The 23,030-nt window shown below is 38.8% G+C and overlaps 1 protein-coding gene across 13 annotated transcripts in view; it reads left to right on the top strand.

Annotated features, from left to right (window-relative positions):
- The first annotated feature begins 135 nt into the window (after window positions 1-135).
- SGCE (sarcoglycan epsilon) overlaps window positions 136-23,030 on the top strand; it is a 69,268-nt gene continuing 46,373 nt past the window's right edge. For 3 of the 13 annotated variants that reach the window (XM_019443347.2, XM_019443346.2, XM_019443350.2), the window contains exons 1-2: window positions 139-317; window positions 17,165-17,272. In XM_019443347.2, the coding sequence (XP_019298892.1) occupies window positions 209-317; window positions 17,165-17,272 (217 nt within the window). In that variant the 5' untranslated portion in view covers window positions 139-208. Of the gene's footprint in view, window positions 318-17,164; window positions 17,273-23,030 lie in introns of all 13 variants that reach the window. The other 10 variants (XM_019443353.2, XM_019443351.2, XM_019443354.2 and 7 more) reach the window with 6 other exon arrangements.

The raw sequence follows: 23,030 nt of genomic DNA, 5'->3' as shown, positions 1-23,030 counted from the left end.
GGGGGCGGAGGGGAGCGGGGGCGGGGGTTGGGGGGGGATTGGGGGATGGGGGTGGGGGCGATGGCCACGCTACACTGGCCCGCCGCTAGGGGGAGTACGGGATTAAGGAGGGGGTGCAGGATGCTGATGCTGAACTGGCCAAGCTGGGAGGAAAGAAGAAAGGGAGGGGAGGGGAGAATCGAGGACGGCCGGCCTAGTCAGGCCAAGAATGCAATTGTCCCGGTGGTGGGAGCTGGGAGACCCTTGTGCTTGGACGGGACAGGGTCGGGGGACACGCAGGATGAGCCCCGCGACCACTGGCACCTTCTTGCTGACAGGTTAGTGGCCCGCGCGCGACGGGAGGTCCTGGGGCCAACAGGCCGCCGCCTCCCCATCCCCCGCCCGGGTTTTGGGTACCTGGGGGCATTTTCTGGGCGCCAGTCCCTCTTTCTACCCGCATCCTCACGACACCCCTTGTCCAGAACACCCCGCACCCCAATTCCTGGGCCCTGTGAGTCCCTTCTCAGCCTTGACCCCTGGCCTTTTCTTTTTCTCCGCGCCCCCGCGGGCCCCTCCCTGCCCAGAGCGCGCAGAAATTCTGTCTCCAATTTCCATTCCCACCGCACCCCCTACCCCTAATTACCAGCCCTGGTGGTGGACCTCTCCCCATCCCTGAAGCAAAGACTTGGGGGTTGTTGCCCATTTTTCTGGGGGTCGTTACCACACGAATGGGGCTCTGCGGCCCGGAGACAAGCCATAGGAAATGGGTGTCAAGCTGCATCCCCTTCCACATAAACATCCTTTTTTTTCTTTCCTTGAATCCGATCGGGAGGGAACACAAAAATGTGCATTTGAAACACCTAATTCCCCTTCTTCCTAAAAGCATTTCTTGGCGGCGGAAATCTCGTTTTTCTTAGATTTTACGGAGCAGGGAAGCAGAATCGTGAAATGCTGGGAGCTAAACTGGGCGTTCGGGTCAGGGTTAACCCCGGCTGGGGGCCAGAGACGCTGCAAACAGCCGCGTTTGCCCCACCAAGTGCACTATTTTGAAAAGCAAAAACAATTAAAAACAGCTGTGGATGCCTCCAGTGTGCTTGGAGGCTTCGGAGGCTCCCAGCTATGGCCTTTTAGTGGTGATTACAAGGTTTACACAGAGACCTAGCTCTCTCTGCAACGTTACGTTTTTCTAAGTCTTGTAGAGTGAATGAATACATTTAGTCACGGTAACCGCATGTTTAATCCTTTCAAGCGTGTTGCTGAGATTCGGCCACAAATGTTTGTGTGTATTTATGCATATAAACATACATATTTTACTTTAGATAAAATTGCAATGAGTTGCAAACCTCTGAAATACTGATGAACAAGGATGCTTAAAAAAAAAAAAAAAAGAGCCATAACGAGGATTTCCATTTAAGCGCCTCAAAGTGTCAGGGTCTGAGAAAAAGGACAATTTGTTGATAATCTTAGAAAAAGAGGTTTAAGTTAAAATGGAAAGCCAATTGTCTACAGCTGAGTGAGGTTTCTGAAATGCGGATGACCACATTTGTATTTAAAGGCTAAAATTGAGTATATTTTAGTAACATTGCTACAGATTATTTATACATATAGGATAAATAAGAATTCGACCCATTGTACGTGACAGGGTGTCAGGGATCGCAATTAAAGCTAGCTTTTCTAGGAATAAACAAAAGTGGAACACAATTACTGGGATTTTACTTTTTATCAGAAATAAAATGTTGACCATCAGATCTATGAATGAATGAAGTGAAAATTTCCAACAGTGGAAGATGTTTTTCTAGGAAGTTGGGTGAACACAATTATACTTTTTAGAAGTGCCTTTAATCTTAAGATGTTCATCCTTTTCTGCAAGATAAAATTTTAGGATGTCTTATGTTTGTCAGAGTACCATTCTGACTGCCGAACTGTCAACCCCTTAGATGTTTTTTTCAATCTAGAAAATTTAGTTTGCCTATTTGTTAACGGATAGATATTCTTTACCTAAAAAGTGAGATTAAAAACCAGGATAGATGGTAGGGAAAATAAAAGTTTAAAAATCTATCCCGAGACTTTTAAAGTTTGCATAACTTTGAACCAATTTCATTTTTTATTTCAAAATGTTAACCAGAATTTGTTTGTATAAAAACATCTTTAGTATTATTTTTTATCATACTGAATTTTTATTCACTGTGCAAAATTCAGGAGAATAAAACTCCAGAAAACTGGGAAAAAAATCAAGAAGAAAATCAAGATCACCTGTAACTTCTTCATCCTAAACTAATCCCCATGCACATTATGTAGTTTACTTTTTCAGACTTTCTTTATGCATTTACATGTACCAAAATAACATATATTTCTCATAGAGCTACATATGTATGATTCCTAAAAATTAAAAATCAGATCAAATTAATTTTCCTTCATTATTTTCTTTCCAAAGAGACCTAACTGTTAAACAACATTAAATTTACAGAGATTTTTTAAAGGAAATAATATTAATTGCTTTTTCTAATTAAAATTTAAATGAACAACGTTAGTACATAAATATTTAAAACTGGATAACTGATAATTTCCTCTGATCTCACTATTGTAACATACACATAGTTATCATTTTGGTGTATTTCCTTGTGTTTTTTATTTCTCTTCATATTAAATAATTTTTATTTTGCTTAGAAATACTTTTCTGAGCAAAAAAAACAACATTGATAAGTAATTATGATAAGACTTTTCAAATCTGAAACAGCAAAACAATATTAAAAATAAATACAAAAATATAACATTGACAAATACCTTAGATAACATTTGTGTTATCTTACAAAACATTAGCCTCCCTCCAATTAATAGACAAGAATTTAAAACACTTTTTTGACATTTATTATTCCTAAGTGAATTTTGGATTTTCTCAGATATTCTCAGTGTTGACTGTTTCTTACCCATTTTGCACACGGTTACATGTAAAGCAAAAAAAAAGGTGTTACTGAGCATATTTATTTTATCAAATAATAACTGGGCATTATATTTGGATATTTTAATTCATTTTGATGAGCATTTGCTGTGGATCCATGAAGCTGTTGATTGACCACCTGTATTAAACTTCTAGTGCAATGGGAAAATTGTATTTCAAAACAAAGTAGCATTTTCCCTTGTCAAATACTAGCTAGACTTCTCTTTGGACATTTAACCTATTTTATGACAATTTTCCATCTGTGAAACTGTTGACTTACCTCAAGTATTTAGCCTAATTTCTAGGGTGGCGGGAAAATTGTATTTCAAAACAAAGTGGAATTTTCACTTGTCAAATAATTAGACTTTCTAGTTGGACATTTTATGTATTTTAAATGAAAATTTGCTATAGATCTGTGAACCTGCTAATTTACCAGATACTTTTGGCTTCACTTTTAGGGTGGTAGACAAAATTTATTTCTAAGCAAAGTAAAATTTTCAGTTGTCAACTGGACTTAGTATTTGCTCATCTTACCTCTTTATTATAAGGGTTTTCCATAAATCTAAAAGCTGTTGGTTTACCCGATGTATTTAGCTTAGCTTCTAGGACAATGAACAAATTGTATTTCTAAGCAAAGTGGAATATTCACTTGTCTTGCTCTCAGACATTAAAAATAGCAAGAGACAGCACCAGAGAAACCTAGTGAGAGACCATCCAAAGAGATAAGGGTAACATGTATTCAGTTTATAACGCTGGTTTTCCACTGAGAAAACCATACTCTAAACAAATGCTGAGGCAGTAAAGAAACCCTGACATGTTAAAAAATTCTCCATCAAATATTCAGATTGTTTGGGATTCCAATAAGGGCAGGATTTATGGATATTTTCTCCAAAATAAATAGCCACTTTATTTCTTTTCTTTTTTGATAACTGTACACTTACTCTTACTGACTCCTTTTCTTAAACCTTACCCTTGCCTCAGCTCTAAACACCAAAGTGCAAATCCTACTGCTGATCTTGTTTCCTGCTCTTAGTGTAAAAGAGGACTCTAGGTGAATAGATGATACGAGTTTATGTGTCCATTAGAGATTCTTGGGCTGGAGCTCTGTTTTAGTCCAAATCTTCACAGAACTATTAAACATGGTGACTTTTTTTTTTCCTTTTCATCCTTTTGAACTTCTCCAGCATAGATAAAGAGACAGACATAACAGACAGACAGACATGAACAGACTGAGTCACTCACTCTCTGTCTCTCTGTCTCTGCCTGTCTGTCTCTCTCTCTCTCTCTCTCTCTCTCTCTCTCTCTCACACACACACACACACACACACACACACACACACACACACACACACTCTTATATGTATATACCCCATCCAGGCTTTTTCTAAACTTTAGAATACTGTTCTCTGGTTTGCTATCTCTCTGATTTCCAGAAATATTATGCCAAAAACAGGAAAGCAAAATTAAAAAAAAAAAAAAAAAAAAGAAGCTAGTGTTCCTAAGGATCAACAAGTCTTTTTAACTGAATATTTTTTGATTGGGGTTTTCAAGTTGGTAGGATCAGATAGAGTCTCAAGTCTCTTAAAGCTGTTTTACATGAACTGCCTCCAAGCAACATTCTCTCTAAGAAGAATTCCTGGTGTCTTCAATTTTTTAAACAATGTAACTATAGTAAACACAGTATTGAATAAAAAACAGTCTCCACAGTCTGACGCCCGAACAGACATTTCCATTGAGGCTCCTTTCCTTTTAGTCTTTGTTCTGTGTGCATATGTAGTTTTCAAAGACTATAATTTTAATATGTATAGGTTTTTTACATGTTGTTTTGAAACATAAGTGAATCTTACTTTCAGCAAAGCATTTGTTAAGGCTTGAGATGCTCTTGTGGGTGAGATGGTATGTTGATTAGCGGGATTGCTTTGTGGGCATGAGGCGGGCTGAACTAGCACCCTCCAGGTGTGTGGGGTACTGGGTTTGGGTCCAAGAGTGGTCCCTGGAGAAAGATCTAACCCTTTGCCCTGGGTCTTTTGTTTTTCCAGCATTTTTATGAATGACTTTGATGAAGATCTAGGATGCTTGCTTTAAAATCCAGGAATGACTTGAAAAGGGGGAACTGTTACAAGTAGATAACAAGAATTTAGAGTTTAATGTGGTTTAAATAGGCTGCGATGCTATGTGAAAAGATACTTAATAGCAGTAAATGCATCATAATTCATCAGTGTATAAGGAAGAAGGTGACTTAATGTGGTGGCAATCTTTGAGGAAAAAGGTTAATATGAACCAGCAGCATGATGTCTCTGTAAAAGAGAAAAAAAAAATCAAATTTAGATTCTGATAATAGTATAGTGTCCATATGTCACAAAAACGAATAGTACCCCACTCTAATTAACCACATCTGTAGTATTGCGTCCATTTCTGGCTGTCACATTTAAAGAGAGACGTTGACAAATTAGACAACTTCCAGAACAGTCCGTGGGGATGATGAGGGGTCTGGCAATCCTGTCATAGGAGGTATCCTCAAAGGGTCTGGAAATGTTTAGCTTGAAGACTAAAAGTAGACATAAACTCTTTTCTGTTTGTTTCGGGAAACAGAACTAGCATCTAGTGGATGAACTAGAAGTGGATGAAAAGTAGAGCTGGATTTCAACTCCAGACCTTTCTAACAGTGCAGCTCAGCCAGGGAATCAACTTAACACCTTTACTTGGTCTCTTCTTTTAAAATCTCAGAACTATTCACCTTTGTTTCAGTGAATATTTAATCTGAAGGCCATGCTAACATTTTTGCGTAGGGCAGCAGAGATACTTGTGATGGAAACATTTTATTTTTTTCTGATAAACTGTCTGAAAAGAATAATCCTCTGTGTTGCAAGTTGATCTCTTACAACTGGAAAGTAGCTGAAACAGGGCAGTTTAACACATTCCTTCCTCCCCTTTCATTGTATTTCGAACTTGAATATCTGAGAAGAGAATTAAAGGGTTTGTTTGTTTGTTTATTTGTGCCCTTTTTATTTCCCCCTGCAAAGTGTCCTGACCTTAACTTGTTTCCTATAGTTATTCCTTTCCTGGTGTTTCTTGCTGGCTGGGAGCTGGCTTCCCGGGCAGAGTGGCCATGGATGATGGGGAGCCCAGGGTTAAGGGGGAGCAACCGCCATTGGCTGCTGGTGCAGGACAGCTGAGCCCTTGGCTGCTGGATCCTCTTACCCTGGGGGAAATGGGGGGCAGTTGTCCCTTCCGCAGTTTTCACCCCTCTTATATGACCTTGCAATACTTAGTTATAATTTTTAGCTTTTCAATTGAAAATAAAACCTTTCAATCAAAAGTAATTTCCTACCCTGTGGCCTTTTAACTTCTCTCCATTTCAGGTTAGCCTGGATTCTGACCATCTCAGGAGCACACTCTCAGTGTCTCAACATGTCTTGTGGCAGATTTTTCTTTCCTGTCCATCTGCCTGTTGATCGTTTATTTTGATTACCATATCTAACTTTGAAAACCTGATTGCTCAAAATTAATTTATAGAGTATACACACAGGACCCCCCCCCTTCTGAGGCACGATAACCTGTAATACATCTGACTCCATGGAAACTATTTTTATGCTCCAGAGCCTTGAAAACTAAGGGTGACTGTGATGAGCGATGTAAAGAAAGAAGAAACTACCCTTCAGTCATCTTTTTTAACCAACTTTTTCCTACTTTTTTCACTCCTGTCTCTCCCCAACACCCCCAGCCCCATACCCAGAACTTTCTCACTCCAGTTGTTAGGTCAGAACCATGGTCACTCTAACTGACTGTGTTAAGTATATTTTTCATGTTAAACAAGTTTGTTCTTATTTTCTGTATCTTTTATAAAAGTGCCATGCACTTTTGTGGGATTGTAATAAGGCACAGGGCAACTTGTAATGGCTCACTTCCCAGTTGTTGAAGATGCCACAGGCGGTCCTGTGCTGAGCTCATATTTCTGAGAGAGAAATGCTCAGAGATGAGCTTCTGGCTTGTCAACGCTCGTTCACCTGACCCACGGGCGGCTATTTGCGATTCCTTGAATGCAGTGATCGCTCCTGCGCCGGGGAAGTAAATAATCCTCAAAGTTAAATTTTAAAAGTTGAACAAGTTGTCTCAGGAAATAAATAGGTAGTCTCAACACATTAAGTTGTTGGCATGATTATTAATGTCATGTTCCTGGAGAAAAATAACGTGGGTAAAGCTAAAGTGCTGTTTTCTTCTAGAGTCACTTGGGTAGAATTTTTTTTCTTTTGATCTTCATCTGAGAATCATTATGCAATATGTATGCAATAGCGGTTTAAATGTGCTTTATTGCTTACAGAGAGCTCATCTTTGGCATGTCTCACTTTCTACTTAATTGCCTTGGACTAATCAGATTTTGAGAATAGATCCTCAGCATTCTGTACCCCGGGAATTGCCAGGGCATCTGTTGTGACTTCGGAAGGAAGACTTTCTTTTCTGACAAATGAAGCTGTTCATTTAAAAAATGCTTAGGAGTTAGGCAGCTCTGGTGTAAATTCTTCCCCGTTCTTCAGTGTTTCACTCATTCATCTGGTCACCACTCTGATTATTATGGAGATCTGGGGTTATTGTGAATTTGAAAGGAGAGATCGCAGTTAATTTTCCTATAGTAGTTAAAGTGAAATATTTTAGCTTCCGGTTTCTTCAGCAATAGTCATAGATGTAAAGTTGATCTTTTACCTTGGAATGCAGGAGAAAAGAAAAAAATAGCCCCGGTGTTCTTTTGGGGTTTTTCTCTGTTTCTTTCTTTCTTTTTTTTTCCTCCTTAGCAAATTGGTAAGACATGTGGTTAAATGATGCTGGTTTTTCTCTCTTATGAAATAGTTAATCAGTGTAGCACTTTTAACATTTGTCATTTTCTCTAGCTATAGAGTTGATTCTAATCAAAGGCCGGTACCGCAGAAGTGGAAACAGAACAGGTTGCTACATGTGCTTATCAAAATCTGAAAGGTTATTTTTTATCTGGCTGTTTTACTTCTAAGAGTTTAGCTTATAGGTACACTTGTGAAAGTGCTCAAAAGTAAAAGTATAAGGATGTTTATTGTAGGGTTGATAGCAATAATGAAAAATTAGAAAAAGAAGTGGTCATCTTTACTAAAAATTCTTTTATTTATTTATTTTCTGGGGGTGTCAACTGGTTTTGAGTCCCCTCTGAGATGCTGGGGATTATAGGGTCCCAACCATTAAGGATCTTTTACACTAGTGGGGCTGACAGAGATAAATCAAATAATCACACATATAAATGTGCCCTTCGATCTGTGATAAGTGCTACAAACACTACTAGAATTTCTAAGTAACGGATTTAGCCAGGCAGGGGGATTAAGGAAGGCTTCTCTGAGGAAGTATGCAGATCTGAAGGGTGAGTAAATGTTAGTGAGGTGAAGAGGAAAGGTGTATTTGAGGTAAAAGAAGAGCTCTGTAGAGGCCCTGGGGCAGGTTGACTTGGCAAATAAAAGGTGCTGGAAGAAGTCCAGTGGAGTTGGAGCTGACAGAGAAGAGGGAGCCCAACACAAAAGGAGGCGAGCTAGCAGGTCAAGGAGCAGAGTTTGCAGGACCTGTTAGACTGCATTTAAGAGTGTAATCTTCAGCCTAAAACCTAGGGGAAGTCTTCGGAGGGGTTTAAGCAGGACACGATCAGATTTGCATTTCACAAAGAGCATTTTGGCTGCTTTGTGAAGAAGGGGTTGGAGGGGTCAGAACGGCTTGCAGCACACTCCTTCCAAGGCTACTTTTGTAATCCAGGCTGGAGTTGGAGACCTCCTGAGCTGGTGTGGCTATCGGGGATGAAGCTGGGAGGGACGCTTTGAGGAGTAAATAGCAACGGGAGTGGGTCGTGGATTGAATTGGCCGCGGGGATCAGCAGGAGGAGATGGCAGGAACGATTTCTAGATTTCTGTCATGAAAGGAGGAGGATGAATGGGGGTGCCATTCATGGGATGAGGAACACGGTAAGAGGTCCAGGCTTTAAAGGAAAGATCAGGAGTTCTAGTTTGGACGGCTGAGTGCGAGGTGCTGATGCGTAAATTATGATTGAGCCACACCGGCATAAAGCTATCTATGCAGCCTTCAGATGTGATGTCACGTAAACATATTCAAGATCTATGCTAAGGGAAGACACTGTGATCACATTATGTGGAAAAGAGTACGGTGTGTATATGCACGTGTGTATGTGCAAGGACGTATGTCTGTATATGCATAGATGTGAAAAGGTGTAAAGCCCTTTGGGAATGGATGCCCTAGGCACTGGAGGGAGGCCACAGATAGGGGAGACGGGATTTTGATTTTTTATACCCTCCTGGTTATACTATTTGAATACGTTGCAGTGGTGATACAGGGCTTGTACAATAAAGAAAAGTAATGACAGTTCCAAGTAAACAACTGATACGAGAGTCTTTCGCTTTCAGAGGTTTCTTAATTGGAAAATCTTGTAAGCATTGTACTTTTTGTGTTTTTAACAGCATTTTCCTGACAGTTTGACTTCCCTAACCTGGTAGCTCTTACACTCTGCCTTTTAATCCTTTTCCACTAGATTGCACTATTACACTAGATTTCACATAGCCTACATACTATTTTGTATTCTGCCGTTTGCTAATTTTATTAATTTCAAAATAATCCAACATTTTGCAGATCAGGACATTAAATTATAATGGTGCATATAACTAGTACATATATTATGCATCCCTTTTGTTAAGGGTCCCACTGGTGCTCCTTATCCATCTAACATTTCTGAGATGGAACACAGATAGTCCTGTTTCCGGGCAGTGGAAACCCAGTATGTGCTTTGGTCAGGCTATTTGAGCAAAGGAGTAAAACTACTAAGAGAAGTGGACAACTGTCCCTTCTCCATTATTCTATCAAATCAACACTTCTTTTATTGGGTATTTAATTTTCGCCCCAATTTTGATATGTATGATGCAAAGTTGATTCTTGTGCCTGTGCAGATTTTGCTTCTGTTGTATTATTTGCTCAGAAAAAAAAAAACAAAACACCTAAGAGTTTATGAGAGTCAGAGCTAGCACGTCGTATCAGTAGAACTCGCTTCTAATTACATCTGGCTTTCCTCTGAAGGATTAGGCTACAGCTCTCGCCCATCATACCATGGCCAATGCCATCATCTTAGTCCTCTGGGAGGCCACGTGGAGTTGGGGGGTCATTGGAGCCCCTGGGCTGTTGGCTCTGCTCATCAGCAGCCTCCAGCATTTACTACATGCAGCTCTAGAAATATCACTTTTCATGTGTCTTATGACCATGAGAACAAAAAAGAGAAGCTTAAGTCTGTAATGCCAATTGTCACATTTTTTTTTCATTTAAGTGTCTACTTTTTAAGAAATCACGTTTAAAGGAATCCAAAATTTCCTTCACTGTGCCTGGGTGGCTCAGTCGGTTGAGCGCTGACTTCGGCTCAGGTCATGATCTCACAGCTGTGAGTTTGAGCCCTGCATCGGGCTCTGTGCTGAGCTCAGAGCCTGGAGCCTGCTTTGGATCCTGTGTCTCCCTCTCTCTCTGCCCCTCCCCGACTCCTGCTCTGTCTGTCTCTCGCTCTCTCTCTCAAAAATAAACTTTAAACAAATTAAAAAAAAATAAGATTTCCTGCATATTAGTTGAAGATTAAATGTAATAATAGCTCACATTTTTCTGAGAACATCATTATGTGCAAAGCACTCTTTTGAGGGTTTTAAATGTATTGTTTAATACTAACAACATCCTTATGAAGCGGGCACTATACTGTCCCTACCAGATGAGGAGACTGAGGTACAGAGATATTGCATAACTTGCTCAGTGGACAAAAACTGGGATTTCAACCCACTCTTATCTTCAGAGACTCTGATACAAAACACTACCTTTCTGTATTCCAACCTTATTTTACTCCAAAGACTAGTATCTTACCTTGCTTATGCTAAAATTATAAAATTCAAATAATTTTCAAACATATTTAATAATTACTTATGTTTTGCCCTGCTGGACTCCTATTTTAACAAAGTTTGGAGGCTTCTTAGTTTGGCATTCCTAGGTTTAAAATCCTGCTGTTACACTTCTCTTTAGAGGATCTTTTCCTGAGGTTGGAGTGGATAGTCCTTCTCAGCAAAGCCTTTTTCCCCCATAGTTTCCAACTTTTTAATTTTCCTCTTTTAATGAATCATGTGTGTGTGTGTGTGTGTGTGTGTGCGTGTGTGTGTGTGCATGCATGCCCATGTGTGCAATCATGCACATAATGCATGGAATTAATTTTTATGGGCATTGCCTCATTGCTAGTTATTTCTAATCCAGCAGTCGAGGGAAACTTACTTTTTCTAGAAAGAAAAATAAGCTGAAGATGATGTACTAGTAATAATATTTCAAAATACATTTAAAAGTATGTAGTTTATAAATTGCTTTTCCATTTAACCATTTGGGGTTAGTACTGATGGAGTAGATGATACGGACTTTGCAGTAAGCCAAGAAATAAGTTCAAAGTCCTACTCTGCCACTTAGTAAACTTATGATCCAGGGTATGTTCCATAATTTCCCAAGTCTTTTTATCCTCAGTGAAAAATGGAACTAATAATACCTACTTCCCATAGTTGATAATGTAATGATTATCAGTTAATATGTATAAACTCTTAGTGTAGTGCCTCTCACTTATTATTCAAAACGCAGTAGCTAATGATAATGTCAATGCACATTTCTAGAGAGAAGAATATGAAGACATCTTAATATAAGAGACAATTTTAAAAGTATTAAGGATGTTGCATAAAGGAAGGGAAGAAAAGATACAGAGGGCCAGGAAGCAGCACAGCGACGTGGGGAAAGCAGACAGATGTCAGGGACATGAGCTATCTATCTACTTTATGAAAACAAAGTCTGTGCCCCCTTCAAGTGAAATATGAAAAGAGACAGAGGAGACAGTGGACAGAGATAGACATGACAGTTTGGTTCAAAGGTGAGTGTGTTAATCAGATTAAATTTCATTTGGCATTCCCTGCTGTTTACTTGGACAGCAATGGCAGAGTAAATCGTTATTTATTATTTCTTTCCCTTGACATTCTGATTAGCTCATCAGCAATCAGTCACCATTCACAGCTCTTCAATTGCTTTTATTAAATAACAAACCCCACCTCCTCAAGTCCGCAAATTATTCAGGTTTGGGAAAGAGTAATGTCTCTTTGGAGAGTGCTTGCTCCAGGCCAGATGAAATGTAGTCAGTCATGGTGCTACGAGACTCAGAATAAATCATGGAATCTTAAGACGAACTTTAAGTATTATATAGTTTCAAGGGAATTTAAGGGCATGCCAGCCACCTTTGGATTAATTCAGACTTTGATGATTTTTGAGAGAGAGCTGTTGAGGAATTGGTTAAATTGTGTATGCCAGCTAATCATGTGAATGTCTTCTTAGTTTGCGCAGTGTAAACGCAGTAAGCATGTTATTCTTTGCTTTTGTGTTTATGCATCAGAGCAAAACTCACATCCAGGTACAATTGTTGCACAGATTATCATGAACCCAGTGAGCACAGTGGAGTTTCTTTCAAGATTTCTGAGGATGGTCTGTTATCTTTGGAAAGAGTCCAAGAACCGGTCCATACAGGTTGAAATTTTTTTGCATATTAGATTTAATCTTGATAAGTTATGTATAGAGTAAATATTCTTAAATTGAGTTGTGTTTTCCCATGCTAACTAAGGAAATTTGTTCTCACAGAAAAAGAAATGCTTTGGTCCTTTTCTAACAAAAATCAAACTTTAAAATGGTAGCTTTTTTCAGCGAATATCTGCATTTGTCATTGCACAGATTATAGTAATTTTCTATACAAGAAGCTAGTCAACTGGATCCATGGTCTTGGACACACAATTAAAAACAAATAGTTATTTCCATGTTATTGAGATTTCTTCCTCAAGGTGTGAGACTTGAATGTGGAAGCAGGCACACCATCCGTGGCGTTGTGCCTTGCCTTTAGTGACACTGTCTGGCGAGTAGAGTCATAAAAAAGTTGTCTTTTTATTTAGATTTATTGGACTACTGTCTTCTGTGGTCAGAGTGGAACTTTAAATGGATTACTCTGAACTTTTAAAAAAAATGAATATGCTCAAAGCAATGCTGGCTTTAAAATAGAATGATGCTGGTGGAATGTGTTTAAACTCTTACACTGCTTCTATTTTTTAATGACTGAGGCACCAATCAAATTTGTCTTTTGAATCTTGTAAAAGCCAACTGGACTACCCTTATATAGGACCTAGAACGTATGAGCAATGAAGCAATGTCCTTCACCTGGCAAGGACGTGACAGAGTGGAAGAAATAAAAATCCCATGGATTTAAGTTATCTTAGTATATTCTTTAAATCACCCATAAAGTACAATATATGTAGTTTTGTGTTTATAACCCTGAACAATTCTTTTTTTTTTGTATTTTTATTTAAATTTTTTTTAACTTACATCCAAGTTAGTTAGCATATAATCCAACAATGATTTCAGAAGTAGATTCCTTAATGCCCCTTACCCATTTAGCCCATCCCCTCTCCTAGAACCCCTCCAGTAACTCTGTTTGTTCTCTATATTTAAGAGTCTTTCATGTTTTGTCCCCCTCCCTGTTTTTATGTTATTTTTGTTTCCCTTCCCTTACTGAACAACAATTCTTATGCATACATAGTCTGAGAACTACTGGGCTAGAATAAAGGAGGGAACAAAAGGGGTGCTGTCTGGATATTCAAACCATTCTTTTTTTAGAAAATTTTTTTAATACTAATTTATTTTTGAGAGAGAGAGCATGAGTGAGCAGGAGAGGGGCAGAGAGGGAGAGGGACAGAGCATCCAAAGCAGGCTCAGCACTGACAGCAGACAGCCCTCACACTCAGCAACCGTGAGATCAAGACCTGAGGTGAAGTCAGACGCTTAACTGACTCCGTCACTCCAAACTGTTCTTTATGGTAACTCTCCAATCCATGGGAAAGTGGAGGTAGGAGTGGATAAAGTTTTCAGTTCTATGGTCAGCCTTACATTTGGCATATATGATGTGACTCAGTGACTATCCTATATACCCTTGGGTTTTGTAGGTCTTCTCTCAGTCTTCTAGAGTTCATATTGTGTATGAGAATTACCTGATAAAACTGTGTAACCCACGTACCTACACTCTCCACGTTGGAGTTATGAATATGTGCTTAAAACATTTTTTTGTTACGAATTTTTTTGGGGTATGAATATGTATTTTTAGAGAGTTGCCCACAAGATTCTTCTGTGACCAGAATGTAGTCTTTGGAACCCAGTGATCAAGAGAATGCAGTGGGGGTGGGGGAGATATTTGGCCACAAGAGGCCATGGACATTTCTGATCCTATTTTAGCTTAAATTATTTAGGGAGTAACGACTGTGTTTTTCACCTAGATTTAAAAGGAGACAATTTGGGACTCCTGGGTGGCAGAGTCAGGTAAGGGTCTGACTCTTGATCTCAGCTCAGGTCTTGATCTCAGGGTCATGAGTTCAAGCCCCGCATTGGGCTCTGTGCTGGGCGTGAAGCCTGCCTAAAAAAAATAAAAATAAATAAAAGGACATAACTTCAGTTATTAAGCAAATCAACCATTTCTTAGAAGGATCATCCAGAAGATTGGTCTTTCAGTAGATATAAAATTAGTACACTTAAGTTTGCATATTTTAAAAATTAAATACCCATCAAATCATTTATTTGCTTGGGGTGCTAGGGCCTTTGATTTCTACCTGCAGGCATCACTGAAATGTTCACCTGAGGTTTTGTTTGCCTCTTTGTTAGTTTTTAATAACTTGGGTGTTGAATTGTATTCTTTTTTTTCCATTTTGGAAGGGAACTCAGTATTTCTCATCATTTAATTAAAGTTCAGAATTTTATTCAAAATTCAGTTTAAAAAGGAAATACACATTTCATCTCTTAGGGTGAGGAACCCCTTTCAACATGAAGCTTCCTGTACTCCTGCTGATGTTTTTATCTTCACTTGTCCTTAGTTTCTGATTCGTGAGGTATTTTCTTTACTTGTAAATGCTGGTTTCGCCCATTCTAGTTTCTCTTGCATTGTGTCTCATCAGGTTTGCTCCCTTTCTTTATCCTTAGTCTGCCTGTCTCCTTGCGTCTTTTCCCGAGCTGAACAAAATCTGTTTTCCCACACTCAGATAACCTGCCCTCTCTCCGCCTTGCTATGTCGCCGTCTATCTATCATATCATTTAATCTCTTTGCTCCCCTATCCCTGCCAATGTTCTTAAGATTAACTATATTTGCTGCATCTATATCTTGACCTTTTGCGGTTTGGTTTCTATTCTTGTCACTTTGTTGCAACTCCACTTTCAAGGAGTCCCCGGTAACTTCTCATTTTACACAGACTAGTAGTCTTTTCTAAACTCTCATTCTCTTTGACCTTTTTGCAGTATGTGAGGATGTTGATTCCAGTCTCCTTGATATCTCTTGTGTTGACATATGTGACACTTCAGGCTCAGTTGTCCAACCTCTCTGACTGCCTCTGCTGCTCTTTGCTGAATCATCCTCTGTGCTTGCTATATAAATGTATTTATTACCATGTTCTTCTGCCTTTGCTGTCCATGCCACTTCTTTGTGCGTTCCTTCTTGCTATATTTCAGCTCCAGAAGCTAGGACAAAATTGTAGGGTATACCCTGGGGGATTCCTGGACTGAGCTGAACCCAGAGGGAACATACCTGAGATGGTTAGAGGAAGGGAGAATGTGTTGGAGACCCAATGTTGTAGTTAGGAAAATCGTACCCGAATATCATGTCTAAAAGGTAAGGATGAGGGGCGCCTGGCTGGCTCAGTCGGTTAAGCATCCGACTTCGGCTCAGGTCATGATCTCGCGGTCCGTGAGTTCGAGCCCCACGTCAGGCTCTGTGCTGACAGCTCAGAGGCTGAAGCCTGTTTCAGATTCTGTGTCTCCCTCTCTCTGTGACCCTCCCCCATTCATGCTGTCTCTCCCTGTCTCAAAAATAAATAAACGTTAAAAAAATTTAAAAAAAGGTAAGGATGAAAAATGAGGGAGTAAGCAGTAAGAGTGGTGGTTCGATGATGGGAAATAGAATAGATGAATGGCTCAAGAACACGAAGGTGTATCTTCTCCAGATCACCTTGGTATATGAGGGTGCCTAGTGCATGTGACCTGGGAGCATGGTCTCTTTAAAGAATTATGCTGGGGTTTTGGCTTCAATAATCATTCCTCTGGGGATGAATTTCCAATCTGTATCTGAAACCCCTTTAAGTTCTCTTATGAACCAGAGTTCTATTTCGATCTTTCTCTTAGACGGTTTCACCTGGATATTCCAAGTAATACCCCGGACTTAATATATCTCAAATTAAATTTGTCATCTTCCTCCTAAAACTGACTCCTTTTGGGGGGATTCCTAATGTATCACTATTTTGTGTCATCCTGGTTCAAAAAGTCAAAACCATCTTTGACTCCCCTTTTAACTAACCGACATGCGGCAATTTGAAAACTTTCTCAGTATTATCTGCATGATGTCATGTAACTGGCCCCAGCTTTATTTTCCTTTTGCTTCAACCACTGATTTATGGGCTCACTGCTACCCTACACTCCAGAGATAGCCTCCTATTTATTAGCCCCTAATCCCAATTCTGCTCATTTCTGCCAATGTAATGTTTCCAAAACTCAACTGTAAAATTTCTTTTTTTTTTTTTAATGTTTATTTATTTTGAGAGAGAGAGCTTTTGCAGTGTGAGTGGGGGAGGAGCAGAGAAAGAGGGAGAGAGAGAATCCCAGGCAGGCTCTGTGCTGGCAGCTGCACAGGCCCAGTGTGGGGCTTGAACCCACAAAACCGTGAGATCATGACTTGAGCTGACACCAAGGGTGGGATGCTTAACTGACTGAGCCACCCAGGCGCCCCCTCAACTGTAAAATGTAAAACATACTTTAAACTTATCACAGCATCCCTATCCAGGGATTATGGCTCCCTCCTGAGGGTTTTGTAGTACTTCTCTATCACTGTGTGTATGTGTAATGATTATATGCATATATATTTCATTCATATTTGTGTACATGAATGATCAATCCCTGAAGATTGTGGACTTGTTGAGTTGCAGAACCTGTATCTTGTTTACCTTATATCCTTACATATTCCTTGTGGTGACACACAGCAAATATTTATTAAATGGAATCAAACAGCTAGTGGGCTGAAAGGAATCTAATCCCAGTTAATAGTAGCTGATCTGTGATAGTCATTTTAATGTAACATTAATTTCATTTTTTGTGCATTTGTTTTATTCTGAAAAGCTTTTTTATTAAGCTGTGCTGATGGCATAAATGGAACCATTAACTGGAAGACCAAACAGGCCAACAATTATATTTTCAGCAGAAAAATGACTGGTGGGAAGAAAGATGGTGAGTTTAGGTGGTAAATCTAAATCCCCTTTGGGGGGTCAATTAAATGTTCGCTTCCAGTGTCCCATTTGCTTTTTTAGTCTTGTGTGGATTTTTTTTTTTTTTGGTAAGTCAGTCTGAAAAAAATCAGATTTTGTTTTCCTAATCTTCTAAAACTTCTGATCCTCTATGTTCTTAATCCATTATTTTCTAAATTTTTTTTCCTTTGCTGTAGTTTGCCTTTTTTTTTTAACTAAAAATAATTCTTGTTTTTAACCTATTGTGACCCTTATCCAGTCATTACCTTGCCACTTATAAAAATTGTCCCAGTGTGGTTATTATAACAATTTATTTACAACGTTGAAAAACATTAAGAAGCACATTTAACATAAATCATTTTAAAAACAGTATTTATTCAACCTTAGAAAAATGGTCATAAAATATTTTGGCTAATTGTGGATGGTTTTTTGACTGATTTTTTTGTTGTTGCAAAACCAAATTGATATGTTTTGCTATTAAATAATTAGATGGCACTTACTTTCTATTGGAAAGATGACCTGACCCTTGGATGATTTTTTTTTCCTAAATTTTTTCTTCCCTATCATAAATGTGTCCATTAGCAATATGCCAGGACCTTTGAAATAATGCATTTCATCAGGGAGAAAAAGACTTACTTAATAACCAAAAGATGAGTTGTTTTCAAAATGCTGATTATCATCATAAGCTTTCACTTAACATTTCTTGATTATTTGCCTTTAAGATCTCTGCCCACCACCCCCACCCCAACCACACATATGCACATACACAATTTTGGCTATATGTGCTCCTGCATGTTTGCATGTAGCCTGGTTTCCATAACTTTGGGGCAACCAAAGTGTCTATAAAAATAGCAATTTAAAAATGTGTTTAGAAGAGAAGTAATTTTATGTGATAAAAATGGCTTTACTGCCATATAACAAATCCTGGGTACCTTGTAGGAATGATTCCTGGCTTACCTCACTCTCTTCATACAGCTCTAAAATTAGAGGTCACTAGCTTTATTCCAGCTAGCGCCAAATTATTCCTTAGCTGGAATCATCCACTTCCAGGTCTGTTTCACAGTAAGACAGAGGCTTCCAATTTTCTACTCTGCTGTTTTTGAAACAAACCCGCAAATATCTTTGCATTTTTAAAGGAATTTTGATTGGTAATATCCATAATAAAACATAGAGTTTTATAACAATAACTTCCCATGAGAAGATCACAAAACTGTGTTTTAAAAAGCACTAAAAAATGCATTTGTTCCAGGACCGAAGCCCGTCATCTCAGAGTCCTTTCCCCACACCTTCCTTAGATATTCTCAAGGGATTCCTCCTGGTTTCTTCAAGGGAATTACCCATGATGATCATCAGTATCTGGCTGCTTCCTTACTCAAGCTGAGGGCCCTCAGCTTCTTAGGCATATCCCCTCTTCCTGTTTTCTGATCTTCCTAGTTATGGCCCCAGATGACTCTCGGCGGTGTTGCCATCTGCAATGTACTAAATCTCTTCATCTCCCGAGGCCTTGGGACTTGCTCTGCTTCCTGGTGCCCCACATGAGATCACCAAAAACTCTCCCTTTGGACTTCACACCATTCTGCACTAAATTTACACTCATCCATTCTTTTTTTCTTCAGTTTCTTCTCTTTCACTTTGATCTCTAGAACTCCTGTTATCTTTGAGCATGTCCCTCCATTTCCTACTTGATTTGCCAAAAAGGTGTTCCACAGTAAGCTGTTGAGCCCCGATGAGTCATCTGCTGTGGTGCTTTCTTTCTTTCTTTCTTTTTTTTTTTTTAATGTTTATTTATTTTTGAGAGAGAGAGAGAGAGAGAGAGGGAGAGAGAGAGAGACATGGAGCATGAGTGGGGGAGGGGCAGAGAGCGAGGGAGACACAGAATCGGAAGCAGGCTCCAGGCTCCCAGCTGTCAGCACAGAGCCCAATGAAGGGCTGGAACTCATGAACCACGAGATCATGACCTGAGCCGAAGTTGGACGGACGCTCAACCGACTGAGCCACCCAGGTGCCCCTGCTGTGGTCCTTTCTTAGTAAAATGTGCGATTCCAAGGTCTTTGCATGCAGCATTCTCCAGAATCTTCAAGAGATACTTGTCTCCTCCTCTTTTAAACTTCATGCTCTCATTGGATCCCAAACTGATTTTCTCCTTGGAACTTGAGTGATAATTACAGTTCTCAAAATAGAAGTGATCAATACATCCTAAATCTACTGAGATACCACATCCTCAGTTTCTTTGAACTCAACCTTTAGCTTTTTTTCCCTCCCTGGTCTTCTCATCCAATTTAAATACTATCACTATAGTTCTGTATTATCAAAATATACAGAGAATGATGCCTTATCAACTGTACGAAGAGAATTGTTTCTAGTGGTTCATAGAGCAAGGCCGTTTTAAATGCTACCTCAGGTATCAAATGTTCTTTGAGATGTTCTTGACCGTGAATTCCAATCATCTCTTTTTGGCAATTTCAAGAGAGCACAAAACATTCTAAGAGCATTTATAGAGTAAAGTAAGTTTAGTGATTGTATTTTTTCTATACCTTTTAAAATAATGCTGTGTCCTAAATTTTAGCAGTGGGATGGTATCTCTTCTGTAAATAGGATTTTGAAGAATTTGAAGTCTCAGAGCCACACAGTTGGCATCATTCTATCTTGGCACAAATTACAAAAATCATAAAGAGCATTCTAAATATAGATTCCCTTTTTTTTCCCCTAGGGTGGAGGTAGAGGAACTTAAAATTTATCCCAGAATAATTTAAATAAAAAAGGAATAAGCCTTCACATTACTCATTCATATACTTCACTTAGATAAATGTTTTCAAATTCTCCTTTCTTTCTTAACACGACTCACTTTCCAAAATGGGTGAGCCTTAGGTTTACTGATAAACTTTTATTATTTTTTCCCCTAAGAAACAAGAAACAAACTTTCTCCTTAGAGAAAGTCAAAACAATCATGTACTGATTTCCTAATTATTTAATATTAAACTTAAACTTTAATTTGACCTTCTTGGGAATAAAGTCATATGTACTCTGAATAATTTGCTAGAATTCTCTTCTGCTGTCTTAAAGGAGCTCCTCCTTAGCTTACTGACAGTCAAGGACTGGCATGCCTTGAACATGGAAATATCTCTCTAGATGACTTCTTTTCCTCTGTGGTTGGAGAGGAGCAGGAAGTGCTCCTATGGCTGAAAATATATATTCTTCTTTGCCTCTGAAAGGTGGCAAATGTAGGAGGAAGAGTCACAAAGTTCCAGGACTTCAAAAGACCATCTATCAGGGATATGAGTTTCTCCTTCTAGGCTCAGGTAATGCCAGCTGAAATGTTTCCTTTTAAACTTCAAGTGTGTTTCTTTCTTTAAACAAAAGAATCTTCAGGTCTGTTTCTTTCTTGGAGTTGTGACTGTCAACTCACTTCTTCCCGTTGTGCAGTGTTATTACGGTAACTTCACTAAATAGAAGAATGAACTCGGACAAATTCTAGTTTGTCATCAAACAGAAGAGATGATTAAGAAAGTGCAGGCATTATGCAACATAATTAGCTTGCTGTAGTAGATCGTAATAATAACAAGGTACAGACAACCACCAAATGTATTACCTTATGCTTCCAAATCAACAAAATACATGACTTACTGGGTTCAAGTCCCAGCCTTTCCTCTTACTCCTCCTGTAGGCTTGAACCCATCATTTTGTCTGTCTGGGTTCAATTTTGTTATCTATAAAATGAAGGACTGAACTCTCCAGGGGGGCAAGTGCATGCCAATTCCGATTGATAGTGTCTGTCAGGAATTCTGGGTTGAGAAGAATGCTGAGGCCATATCCAAGTAGGAAGTAATGCTATGATCTGTCTTTAGTAGAGAAATATATTTGGCATGCTCAGGCAGGATGACATCTAAAGCCCTTCTCAACAGCAGCGTTCACGAGACTAAGTTCATCGATCACCAATTAACAATGTTTTGCAACCACTTTCCAACTGACATTTAAGAAAAAAACAACAGGACAAAACAAAAACATGTGATCATTATATGGAAAATCAAGACGTTTCACTCCAGTGTAGAAAAATAGTTTCGGTAAGTGGCTTTGGTCAGGAGGAAAAACAAACCTTTTGCTTTTTGTAGAAAAAGATGCAGTGTTTCTCTTCTACCTCATGTAAAGAAAAGTGGCCTTATCTCTTAAAGGAATGAAGTTAAAAAAGCAATTTAATGCCTTCCCTGTGATGAATTCTACAGCCTAGGCATGGTCTGTGACTGAGATAAAAACAGTAGCTGACCACCACCAAATGAATGGCCTGCAGTACTTTGATGTTGAGTAAACTCACAGGTGAAGGGCAGACTGCTGAGAAAAACTTTTGATTCCAAGCCAGGATTTATAAACCTGGATTGATCAAATATAAGGTAAATCTTAGTGAGAGGGGGAAAAGAAACCCCACAGAAAGGTCGTGTACCTAGCTGGATACTGATGTTCCTCAGAATAGTTTTCTACAGCAATTATCTAGGTTAGTAATTAAATTTCAATTTGGCTATAGAAATAATACATTAAAAAATAAATTGGGAAGGAAACAATAAATATATCGGACTCTGAAACCCTGAAATGAGTTCTCTTGAGGCAGAGACAGCAAATGAGTTTCATCTCTTAGAATCAATGCGGATTCATTGGTAGCAGCTTCTTGTGGTGCTGTGTGTTCAGGGGCTCCAAGCCTTTTAGCTGGTAAAGCCATAAAGTATAAGACCAAACTTAATTTTTTTTCCTGACAGTACTTATAAGTTTTAATTACCGGGGATGGCCATATAATAAGTTTAGCGACTGTATTTTTTACGTAACTTTCTTTTAAAATGATATCCTGGTTCTTAACATTAGGATTAGCATAAGGATTTAAGGTAAAGAGGATTTTGAGGAATCGGAATGTCTCATTGCTTAGGCAAAAGTTTATTTTCAAAGCTGTGCCAGATAAATGGCTGTTCAGTATTACCATTCATCTTAAACGTACTTAAAAGTCTTCTTCAACATTTTTACCCCCAGTTTTTTTCAGGCAGTGCTATGAACAGTTGAGAAATATGCACCATCTTATTTAAGTAATTTTCACTCAGTTAAAGCACTCTTGTCATGCTTCCCATTGAACAGTTTATGTCTTAAAACTCTCTGAACATGAGAGGCAAATTAACAAAATTGAAATGCTTTTAGAAGTAGACTTTAATTTCTTAATAATAAATTACTTATCAATTATAGTGCGTTATAATATTCTTAGGCTGATTTAGCTATTGCTGAAGGTAATAGATCACTTAATCAATAGATCTCTTTGTTTAAATTATGCAGTATATTTCCCACACAGCAGATATGTAAGAAATTATTTTATACAACACATTAAATCCATTCATTTTGATTTGACAGTTCGTGTTTACATAATGTATGGGTTGAATTAAGACTTTCTATGGTACACTTATTTATTTCTGAATGCATTTAATACATGGAATTTACGCTGCCATCTCAAATAATGGCTGTGTCCCAATTATAGTAAGATCATCTATTCAGAAGTATACTGCATCAACTAAGGACCAGGAAATCTGCCACAAAAGGTGGCCAAAATCGATGCGGCAAATGCAGGCTCCTGTTTTTCACATCTAGCAGAGCCCCGCGTGCGTTAAGACAGAACAAATTTGTTCTTACTTTAACACACAACGCCACCTCATTTGGTAGTCTGGTTTCTAAAAGTGCATGCAGCAGATTAATAGCGGCAAATTAGAAGGGATAGA

The sequence above is a fragment of the Panthera pardus genome, unplaced genomic scaffold (genome assembly GCF_024362965.1).
Source record: "Panthera pardus isolate Hobbes unplaced genomic scaffold, ASM2436296v1 HiC_scaffold_8, whole genome shotgun sequence".
Taxonomy (NCBI): domain Eukaryota; kingdom Metazoa; phylum Chordata; class Mammalia; order Carnivora; family Felidae; genus Panthera; species Panthera pardus.
This window is presented reverse-complemented; position numbering and strand designations above follow the sequence as displayed.